This window comes from Megascapheus bottae, chromosome 3, assembly GCF_031878675.1.
Source record: "Megascapheus bottae isolate mThoBot1 chromosome 3, mThoBot2.hap1, whole genome shotgun sequence".
Classification (NCBI taxonomy): domain Eukaryota; kingdom Metazoa; phylum Chordata; class Mammalia; order Rodentia; family Geomyidae; genus Megascapheus; species Megascapheus bottae.
Genome location: NC_143511.1, coordinates 50,100,664 through 50,112,258, shown reverse-complemented (window position 1 = coordinate 50,112,258; position 11,595 = coordinate 50,100,664). Strand labels below are relative to the sequence as shown.

The following is an 11,595-nucleotide window of genomic DNA, read 5'->3' as shown; positions in this document are numbered from 1 at the left end:
CTGATATGAGCTCCAAGATATGTAAACAAATGTGTTTAAATGTTTTAATTTACCTTATTGGATTTTTTTTCTTCTTTTTTTGTGTTTAGTTTGCTGTTTTGTTTTTTTGTCTGACTTGGGGTGTGAACTTGGGGCTATCTCTAAGCTCTTTGTGGTTCAAGGCTACTGCTCTACCACTTTGAACCACAGCACCACCTCTATTGCTTTTGTTTTTGTTGTTTTTTTGTTTTTTCGTGAGTAGTTAATTGGAGACCAGAGTTTCAAGGGGACTTTTCTGCCCAGGCTGACTTTAATCCACGATTCTCAGTAGCGAGAATTACAGTTGTGAGCCAGTAGCACCTAGCTAGCTTTTTGTTTTGGATGTGTCTGTCTTCTGTACCCTACGTGTAGTATATTCATGTGCATAACTTCGGGAGGGTGAGTAGGGGATGGCACAGAACTTGAGAGGAAAAGGGTGAAAAAGTTCAGTAGTGTTGCTTACTGGATATAAATAAACACCTGGATGGATACAGGAAGGAGAGACTGGGAGAGAATGAAGAAACAAAAGTCATTATATGAAAGGAAATGCACTTATTACCTGACTTATATAATTTAAATCCCTCTGTACATCCTGTATAATAACAATAAAGTAAATTAACTTTAAAATGATGTTTATTGAACAGAAATCCAAGAAATGGAAACCAGAGGTTTTTTGTTATTTTGCTTTTCTTTTTCTGTTTTTTCACTATTTTTGTTTTCTATACCTTTTATCTTATAAGGAAGTTTATCTGTCTTGAGGAAAGGAAAGGAAAGCACAGAAATGGTGGCACAAAGGGTGGACAAATCCAGCAGGGATCCTCCCTTGATGCTCAGCTAAAAATAAACTATACAAGTGGGAGGAGGGTAGGCAGGAGGGAGAAAACTGGAAGAAAATAAGGGGAGAGGTGATACTGTTCAAAAACAAATGTACTCATCACTTGACTGATGTATCGGTAGCCCAACTATGTCACCTTTGCCATAACAATTTAAAACAAAAAGCAATTGCCTTTCTAAGCACCAACAGATAATTCCCAATAACTGCAAAAAAAAAATACCTAGGGAAAAAACCTCCAACCAAATGGGTAAAAGTCCTTCAAATGAAAATTAAAAAGTACTAAAGAACAAAACTGAAGGAATCACTATAAGATAGGAAAAAAAAATCCCATCTTCATAGACTGGCAAAAGTAACACTCTGAAAATGGCCACAACATTAAAAGCAATCTTTTTTTAAAAAGAATTTATTAACGTTGATTTTTGCATCATATTTTAAATGACAAGTTTAACAAACAAGTGTTCAAGGAGGGAATCTCTATTTACAATCACTGGGACTTAGTATTTAGAACTTTATCACAATTAGGCTAAGGGTTTGTATGTCATAAAAACATATTAATTTATGAAATAAAACATTAAAACATTAAAAGCAATCTTAAAAAATTAGTTTTTGTACAATTAACATGCTCAATGAACTAAAAAATCAATTTTGTAAAATGAATATGCTCAATGAATTAAAAACTCCATTTTGTACAATGAATATACTCAATGAACTAACATCTGAAACTTTTTCAAGTGTAATGAAAATGATGACATGACAGATTCAAAACGCTAGTGAAAGATACACAAAGGAAACCACAATGACTGTGGTAGGCGTGGGGTTTATTGCCCCCAAGTGTCGGAAACTTTTAAGGCAGTGTAACAGAATTGAAATGTGGGGGGCCCCAGAACAAAGGGAATGAGTCATTGCCTTTAGAAGGGGTTAAGTACTGTAAGTAATTCTGATGGAAGCTAGTTCCATAAAAATAAGTCCTTACAGAAGAGCAAACCTCAGCTCTCTTGACTTTTATTCTTTCCAAGTGATCTTTACTCGGTCATTCACTTCCTGCATGCTACACCACCCACCATGAATCCTCATGAATTCATGCCTTTGTCATGCCCTTAAATATCCAGAACAGTAAGCTAAACAAGTCTCTTTTCTTTATAATGCAACCAACCTCAGATATTTTGCTATACTGATGGAAAGCAAACTAACATAGTAATCAAATTGTTGAAAAATATGACAGGAAAAAAATCTGAGAAGTTGAGAGAATGAAAGCATATAAATACAGAAAAAGAAGATGAAGAATTAGAATGATTGTTTTTTAGTATTTTTATTGTAATTAATAAAAGGGTTACATGATATTTGCCAGATAGAAGGTGCATTAATTTACATACATTGATACCCTTTCACATGTCTTGGTCCCCATTACCCTGCCCCCCACCCCCACCCCTCATCTTGTTTTCTCCCCTTCCCCATCCAATTTCAAATAACCAAATACAAATATATCCAATATATCAGATAACAAAGTGAGATACTGTAACAATATGATATAACCAAGGGACAGCAAAAGAGATAAGAGATAACCTAGTATATTAAGGACAGCAATCATTCATTATATGGCTTTTGTTTCAATATCCTGGAGGTCCTTTCAATTAGCTTCATACTATATGGCCTTATGTATCAAGGTTTTGCTCTATTGCAAATCTCTGCTAGTAGAGCCCAAGGTTTCTACAGATTATGACAAATGAGGGAAACCATTGAGCCTAAGATCCTTTGAGTCTGGCTTACTTCACTTAATATGATTTTTTCTAAGTCTTTCCATTTCCTAACAAATGGGTCGATGTCGTTTTTTTCTGACAGCAGCATAGAATTCCATTGTGTACAAATACCACATCTTGTTGATCCACTCATCAACTGAGGGACATCTAGGTTGGTTCCATATCTTTGCTATGGTGAGTAATGCTGCAATGAACATTCTTATCTGCGGAAATGATGACAACAACAGATAGTAGCCCAACATCTTCACAGCACTAAAAGAAAATTAGAAATCTATGCTCAGATTGCATTTCAGAAATGAAGGCAAAATATTTTCTAAGCCTACTGAGTCTAAGAGTTTATTACCAGAAACCTGTAATGCAATAAATGTTAAAGAAAGTGTTTTACCAGGAACATGATATCAGGTAAAAATTTTTGTATAAATTGACTAAAAATTGTAAAGAAAAAGTACAAGAAATGGTAACAATATATAATGGAAATATAGTAAAATGACACATATGTGAGTAAATACAAAAGATTTCTTCTATAAAAATCTTTTATAGCATATAATTGATTAAAATAAATATATTAAGGTATCAGGGTTTTAAAAACAAAAAGATAGGGGTCCAGGAGTGTGGCCCAGTGTTGCTTCTCTGAGGAGCAGCTCAGGAACAGGGAGGGACACACAGGGCCAGCCTGTAGTCCCCCGGGAGCCGAGCGAGATGGTGAGTATCTATGACCCAGCCCTCCCCCAATTACCAGGGAAGAAAAAACCACGCTGAGTCAGAAGCAGTGTTAACCTTGAAAGCGCATCAGATCTCTCTGCTGATCTCTGCTGATCTGATCTGCTGTTCTCATCCCTTTATTGCGTCAGACAATTAGTTATATACTGTTGGGGTAGGAGAAGGTGGGCACTGGGAAGCTAGCCAATAGGAAGAGGGCCACCTTGCTACCACTAAGGGTCTGGGTGGGGCTTTCAGGTACTGGGAGGGACAAGTGCAGGAAAGCCCGTGAGACCTGCCCTGCTGCGAGACCCGTGAAGCTGCGGGGGAGGGGGGGGCTCAATTGAGTCACGTACACACAGATGCCTTAAGAGAGGTATGCAAGGAGTGAATGCCTGGCCAAAGCCCTTTAATTGCAGCTGAGCCGGAATCAGGCCTCAGAGATGGAGGTCAGGCCCCAACAGCCCAGTTGTAGAGTTCTCACCGAGCATGCACAAAGCCCCGGGTTCAATTTCTAGGTACCACATATACAGAAAAAGCCAGAAGTGGTGCTGTGGCTCAATTGGCACAGCGCTAGCCTTGAGCAAAAAGTATCCAAGGACAGTGGCCAGGCCCTGAGTTCAAGCCTCAGGACTGGCAAAATATAAAAAAAAGTAAGTAAACAAAAAGACATGAAAATAACAGTGCAAGAGATGAGAGGAAAGGAATAGAATTATATTGTTATATGAAACTTGCCCTATACTTTAAGTGGTATGTAATCTTTTGAAGGTAAACTATGATATGTTACATAAAGATATTTATTTTCAAACACAGAGAACTTATCTTTAAAAAAGCTATCCTAAAAAGGTAAAGTGACATAGCTTAAATAAAGAAATTCAATAATGAAAATCAGGTCGCATAATCAGAAACAAAACCCTCAGCCTCAATCTTATTATTGTAAAATATTAATTAGAGTTCAAGACCCATGACAGACCAATAATAATAATAATAATAATAATAATAATAATTTTGGGGCCAAGAACATGGCCTAGTGGTAGAGTGTGTGCCTAGTAGACATGAAGGCCTGGGTTCAATTCCTCAGTACCAAATATACAGGAAGTCAGAAGTTGGTGCTGTGGCTCAAGTGATAGAGTGCTAGCCTTGAGAAAGCCCTAGGACAATGCCTAAGGCCCTGAGTTTAAGCCCTGGGACTGGCAATGGAAAATATTGATTAGTAATCAAAGCTCCTTTCCACTAGCAGAGTCGCTTCTGATATTCTTTTTAATGTATGTTGATTTCACTGTTTTTAATTATCTTTAAGTAATTGTACAATGGAGTTACCATTCAACAAGTCAATTTGTAAGTATGATGCATCTTAATTGATAACACATCTTTCATCATTCTCTCCCTACCCCATCCCTCTCAACCCAATTTCTCCCTTTGTTTTAATTCCTTATGACATTTATTGACTATTAGTACTGCATTCCACCCCCCTTCTTCTCTTCATTCATTCCCTTCTCCCCATAACCTCCTCCACACACCTTTCAAAGGCCAATTCCCTGTTGTTCATGATGTTGGACTGAGTGACATTTTCTCTGGGACTGCAATGCTTGAATTCTCATCTGCAAATACCAGATTTTGGTTAATACATTTGTGTACATCTGCATCTAACCATGCATGTATTTACTTGTACATTCATAAATCAGATCTAATTTTCTCATGAGAAAAAACACCCAGAGTCTTTTGTCTTAATCTTTATGTCATTTCCCTAAAAGTCTGCACTAAAGATTTAAAGATTTATGTCAAGACCAGTCATATAAAATTCTATTGTCCACCTGGATGAAACAGACCTTTTCTACATTATAAATGATTACAAGTCTCCTCTCACTCCCTCTTCATCCCCGTCTCTCTATTTCATGCTAACTCATTTTATTCAATTTAATGATACCAAACTTAGTGACATGATCATGGAGTTAAATGTCCATTTCTGAGATCATTTGTATTTATAAACTGTTTACCACATGCAGGGCTTCACCGAGAAACTGCCTTCAGAGAAAGAATTAAGCATCCTGTGTCTGGTATTCATTTACCCAAGTTAATTTACTCAAGTCAACACATATTTCTTAAGCACTTAAGCACTTACCATAGTTATATGTACAACAGATGAACATTCATTATATTATAAGGAGCTTTTCATCTTCGGATGCTGTAAACTGATAAATGAAATGCCATATACAAGTCAGTACAAGAAGGAGATATTACTGTTGTTGAGTATTGTCCACAATATTTTGGGATGAGATTGTAGCTCCTCGGAGGATCTGGGCCTTAAAAGGCAGAGAGGCAGCTCTTCATCCTTGCAAAGACCAGCCTTCAGTGATGGAGGCCGTGTGTGATGCTTCAGAGAGGAAACACTGAATGAACACACACAAACACTAGACACATTACAGAATTAGTGACTCCTTTATCTGTAGTTCTTGAAGTACATTTAGAAAAAAATTAGAAGTAAGATTGGGGTTATTTCAGAGTCTCCTCGAAGGTGAAAGCAAGTATTTGTAATTCAAGAGATACGTACATTAGTTTGCCCTAATTATCTACCCTAGCAAATATAAGGCTATTCTCCTCTACCCTCTCCTCATAAAACATTATTTTATTTACAGTGTTTTCATAGCATCTCATTTTATCAGGTGGCCAACATATATGTTACCATTCTCCTATTGCCTTACCTATTAATTGTTTCAATCATTCTATTAACTTTCTTTTACTAGTTTTTTCCTCTTCCCAATTTATTCTTTAAGTTAAACTTTTAGATGAAACTAATTGGACACATGTATAATAAACTGAGTGCTCATGTATATTTCAGTATAATTTGCTCATATATTTGTATAAATTTATGGTATCAATTGAGGGGGAGGTTGTTTTTTGTTTGTCTGTCTGTTTTGCCAGTCCTGGGGTTTGAACTCAGGGCCTGGGCACTGTCCTTGGACACTTTTTACTCAAGGCTAGCACTCTGCCACTTGAGCCACAGCACCATTTCTGGCTTTTTCTGTGTATCTGGTACTGGGAAATCAAACCCAGGGCTTTGTGTACAATAGGCAAGCGTGCCACCACTAGGCCTCGCATTGGAGGTTTTTTTGGGCTGCAAGGAGATGTGTCGATTTGAGTTTTTGACTTTTGTCATGTTTCACAAGCGATTCCTTGAGACTGGGTTGTTCCTGCTGGCCTCTTCTCCTGTCTTCTCCCGAAAAGGGAATCAGGTTCTTTTCCACCTAAGAATGACAGGGGAGAGTTTACAACTACTGAACAATCTGCAAGCTTCATCCATCCAGCAGTGTCTACCACACAGGAAGAATTTTCTGTTTCCTTGGAAACCCATGAGTCCTCACCACTACCAGAAAGGTTATATACTGGCCATTCATGAAATGCTGCAACAGAGCTTCGGCCTCTTTCAGGCAAAGACTTCTCTGGATTTTCAGAAGGAAAACAATATGCAGTTCCTTACTGACCTTCACCAGCAGCTGGAATACCTTCAAGTACTCATAAGACTGGAAGTAGAGCAGCAAATGGTACCTGGGGTGGTGAGAACCTTAGCATACAGGTTAAAGCATACTTCCAAAGAATCCACAATTACCTGGAAAACCAAGCATCCAGCAGATGTGCCAGGATCATTGTCCAGGTGGAAATCAACAGCTGTCTGTTCTTTATTCTCACACTCACAAGAAATCTGAGGGAGCGAGAACTAGACCCTTGAACATTGTAGAGCAAGAATGCACTGCAGATTTGTTGTTTGTTTGTTTGTTCTCTTTAGATTTATAATCCTGAAGATTGAAGCCTGGGCCTTATTAATGCTAGACAAAGGACTTAACTACTGCATTTCATCTCCAACTTCCAACTCTAGGTTTTAAAAGCAAAGCGTTGGGGAGGAGTGAGAGAATTTATATGACCATGATTATATCTTTTAAGTCAAATAATGATAGCATCGTTTGGTTTTTGTGTATATATATTTACAAGATATGCATTTTAAGATTGGGTTTGTTGACCCAATCTTTAATTTAGCCATGTCACCTTTCCTTCTTGCCTATTTTACATTTCTTGTGAATAAAAATGTATTTGTCATAGTTTCATAGTTGATTCTTCAAATGCATAAAATTTCATAGCAGTTGGCAGGTGGTATGAAAATAATACATCCCCAATGTAATACTTTATTAATACATAAGGTTCATTCTCATGAAATTGGTAGAGGAAATGAGAAATACTAGGAATAGTTTGCTTCATACAACTTAAAACAGTATCATATATTAAATATTTAAGTTACAGGAGACACAATAGAAATATTAGCAAAGAGCATGAACAATTTTCAGAAAAAAACACACTCATGCACATGCACATACACACAGATTCACAGACACAAATTCAGTCTCACTCATTGTAATAAATATATAAATTTAAAAGAAGTATCATTCTATTTTAACCTATTAAGTAGAGGAAAAGCCTAACATATAATTAAGAACAAAAACCACTTCTGTGAGTGATATTACAAATTGCCAGAGTACTAGAAGTTGCAACAATCACTACAAGAACAATTCATTAACAATTTTTAAAATTACAGATGCATATAGCCATTGGACCATCTATTCTAGATCTAAAAATACTTGCTTTTATCTCATTGCTGCAGTATTATTTATAATATTGTTTATGGCATTGTTTATATAGTATATCATTATATAATATCTTATAATATCATTTACAATATCTAAAGGTAGGAAGCCATTCAAGCATTACTAATTAGAGATAGCTAAGCCATATTCACTTAGGAAACTCTCTTCAGCTGGAGTAAAAAAAAATAGTCTACCAAGAAAAGAGGGGATCATCTATAATATAAAAAAGAAAGATTCAGATACTAAAAGAATTTTTACAGGAAAAAAAGAAAAAGAAAATGCAGATCAGTATATATGTGTGCTGGTAAAAAGGTAAAATAAAAATGAAGTTAACATTGGTACTTACTATCTATGAAGAAATAAAGAATGTGTGAGAAATAAATATCAATAATAAATGTCCTGTATTGGGGGTAATGGAGCCTGAGGTAGGGGTTGGACAGGGGGTGAGCAGTTTTTTTTTAATTTTTTATTGTAATGTATGGAGGGGTTACAGTTACATTCATCAGATAGTAGGTGCATTACTTCTCACACGTTGATACCCCTTCTCATGTTTTTACTCCATTTCCCCGCAATCATCTTGTTAATTTTTACAGGTAATTTTCACACTTTAATTTTGAATCATGTGACTATCATAAATGAAAATAATGAGTTCAAATGTATAGGCATGAGGAAGTCTGGCTAGTAAAAAGGAGTGCAGGTGAAAGACGAAGAAGATGGCCGATGGCTAGGTGGTGGACGGCTGGACAACCACCGGTGCCAAGGACAGGGTTACAGGAGATGGATGGATTTTCACTCTTGTAGCCAAGAGCTCCCAGAAATCACCATGGAACAACGGTGGAACCAGACTGTGTTAAGTTCACTGAAATTTGACGACTCTGCCACACTGGTCATCCGCAGAGCCAGAGCTGTAAATTCCAGAACTAGTTCAAGGATGCTCTGCAGCAGATTTAATTGCATAAGTGAAGTGGAAAGGTGAATGTAAGAGCATTCTGAAGAATGAAGAAATCTTCTGGTTCAATGTAATTAGTTACAGTGAGTACATTAACTATTACCTGGTAGATCTAGATTTGGAATGAAAGTATGGCCTTCTCAAAATGTAGCTAGCCATCACCCTGAAATAGAGGAGGCAGAAGTGGGGGTCAGGAGCCAATCCTTGCTGCCTTGACAGTGAGGCCCACGACTTGACCTGTTTACCTTCAGGTTCACACAGAGGTAGTAACATGGAGAGAGCAGACACACACACCACACGTGACTGAAAACACAGACCACTTGATTTCTCATGGTCTGGAAAATTTTTTGTTGTTTTTCTTCTTTGAATAGGCAAGTTTTTTTTTTTTTAGGACCAAATCTGTCATCTAACACATGATTCAATTCTCAAACTAACTTCAAAAGATACCTTTTTTATCCCCTTTTTTTCTGATAAAAACAAGTCTTTAAAGAATAAGTAACATGCTTAGCATAACATAGCAAGCCATGCAAATCCAAGAGCAAAAAGGTTCTATCCCAAGTTTTCCTGATGCAAAAGTCTACACTGAGTTCTCAAAACAACCAACCTGAATATTGTGTAATATCTGCACAGTAATTAGATCATTAATGATAATAATTTTCTCCTGGATTTTGTTATTCAAGTTCACAATACTCCTTGTATTCTTGAATTAAAGAAAGGACTTTTTCCTCCTCTAAATATTCTTTTCCTAGGATCTGAGGAGACATTGAACATAGGTAGGCACAGAAATAAGAAGAAATAGTCATAGTTCCTATCACTGAAGAATGAGGACTACAAAGCTTTGTAGCATTTAATATTAAAGGGGAAGAGAGAAGGAGGAAAGACACTGGATTAGCAATATCTCCCTTCCCCCTTTTCTGCCTCTTAGTAAAATTTGGAGGAGATCCAGGGGCATCTTCAATCTGGTCTCTTGTTCCTGGATATGCAGGATATGGCCCAAGATACCAGCTCATCTTTGGCTGTCAAAACCAATGATGCCAAATATCCCCTATGAGATTTGAAGAAAATTCCATGAAGGGACTATCAAAGGAGGGAATAGAAAGGACAGACTCTACAGAAAGGTTAAAAGGAAAGAATCAAACAGTAGGCATACGATCCCGCCATTCCACTTCTGGGCATCTATCCTGAACATCATAACCCAAGATATGATAAGGACACCTGCTCAGCTATGTTCAACTCTGCACTATTCACAATAGCCAGGCAATGTAAAGAATCCAGATGATGAATGGATACAAAAAATGTGGTATATATACACAATGGAATTCTACATAGCCAACAGACAAGATAAAATAATGGCATTTGCAGAGAAGTGGATGAATCTAGAGCGAATCATGTTGAGTGAGACAAGTCAAGACCTAAGGAACAAAAGGCGCATGGTCTCCTTAATATGTGGCTATTAAATCCAAAGACTACAAGAATGAGGACTCAATAACTGCATACCTAATGCTATCAACCTGGTAATGGAAATATAAACATAAATATATAGACATAAAAACCTATGACTGTATAAACATAATGTTTTATTTCATAAATTAATATGTTTCTATGACATATAAACCCTTAGCCTAATTTGGATTAAGTTCTAAAAACTAAGTCCCAGTGATTGTATATAGCGATTCCCTTCTTGAACACTTGTTAAACTTGTCACTTAAAATATGATGTAAAAATCAACTTTAATAAATTCTTTATTAAAAAAAATAGAAAGAACAATAGAAAGGAATAAAGCCTAGAAAGCAGACTGTATATAATACCACCTGATGTCTGACTGGTGTGTCACAATTCATTGAACAGGTTGTTTTTCATAGATGCTGTGGGTTTACTATATTATTTCTGTCTCACACAAAAACAATAGTGTCTTTTGATTTAAATTAAAGTAAATACTGCATACAAAGGTTGGAAGGTAAGCTTAAAATAATAACACAAATTTAATACCATTTTTTTTTGCCATTCCTGGGGCTTGAACTCAGGCCCTGAGCACTGTCCTTGGGCTTTCTTAAGGTTAGTGTTCTACCACTTCTGGCACTTTCTTTGTTTATGTGGTATCAAGGAATTGAACCCAGGACTTTGTGCATGCTAGGAGGGCACTCTACCACTAGGCCATGCTTCTGGGCCCTTTTAATACCAATTCTAAGTTTTCATTTTCTCTTTAATCTGACCTCATTAGGATATACAATACGTTTATCATATGTTGTTTTATTTATATATACATATAAAATATAGTATTATACTGTTGAAGAATGATCTTGAGGGAACTATACTATTGAGCTCAGGACCTCATACCTGCTAAGCAAGTGCTTTACCTGTTGAGTGTAGCTGTTATCTGTGTAGCTAGGATTGCAGGCATGTACTATCACCCTGTCTTTAAGGAAAGTTTTTTTTTTTTTTTTTTTTTTTTTTTTTTGCCAGTCCTGGGCTTGAGCTCAGGGCCTGAGCACTGTCCTTGGACTTTCTCAAGGCTAGAGCTCTACCACTTGAGCCTCAGCACCACTTCCAGCTTTTTTGTATGTATGTGGTACCAAGGAATCGAACCCGGGTCTTCGCGCATGCTAGGCAAGCACTTTAACCACTAGGCCAAACTCCTGGCCCCCTAAGGAAACGTTTTGTGAAATTTTTCTATTTGGGTTTTTAATAACTTTGACTCTGGCT

General features: G+C 36.9%; 1 protein-coding gene across 1 annotated transcript; it reads left to right on the top strand.

Moving 5' to 3' along the window:
- Positions 1-6,464: 6,464 nt before the first annotated feature.
- On the top strand, positions 6,465-7,350 carry Ifne (interferon epsilon). Its single transcript, XM_090329109.1, is given in 2 exon segments — positions 6,465-6,843; positions 6,846-7,350. Coding segments are annotated over 2 exon segments (570 nt in total). The 3' UTR covers positions 7,037-7,350.
- Positions 7,351-11,595: the final 4,245 nt, after the last annotated feature.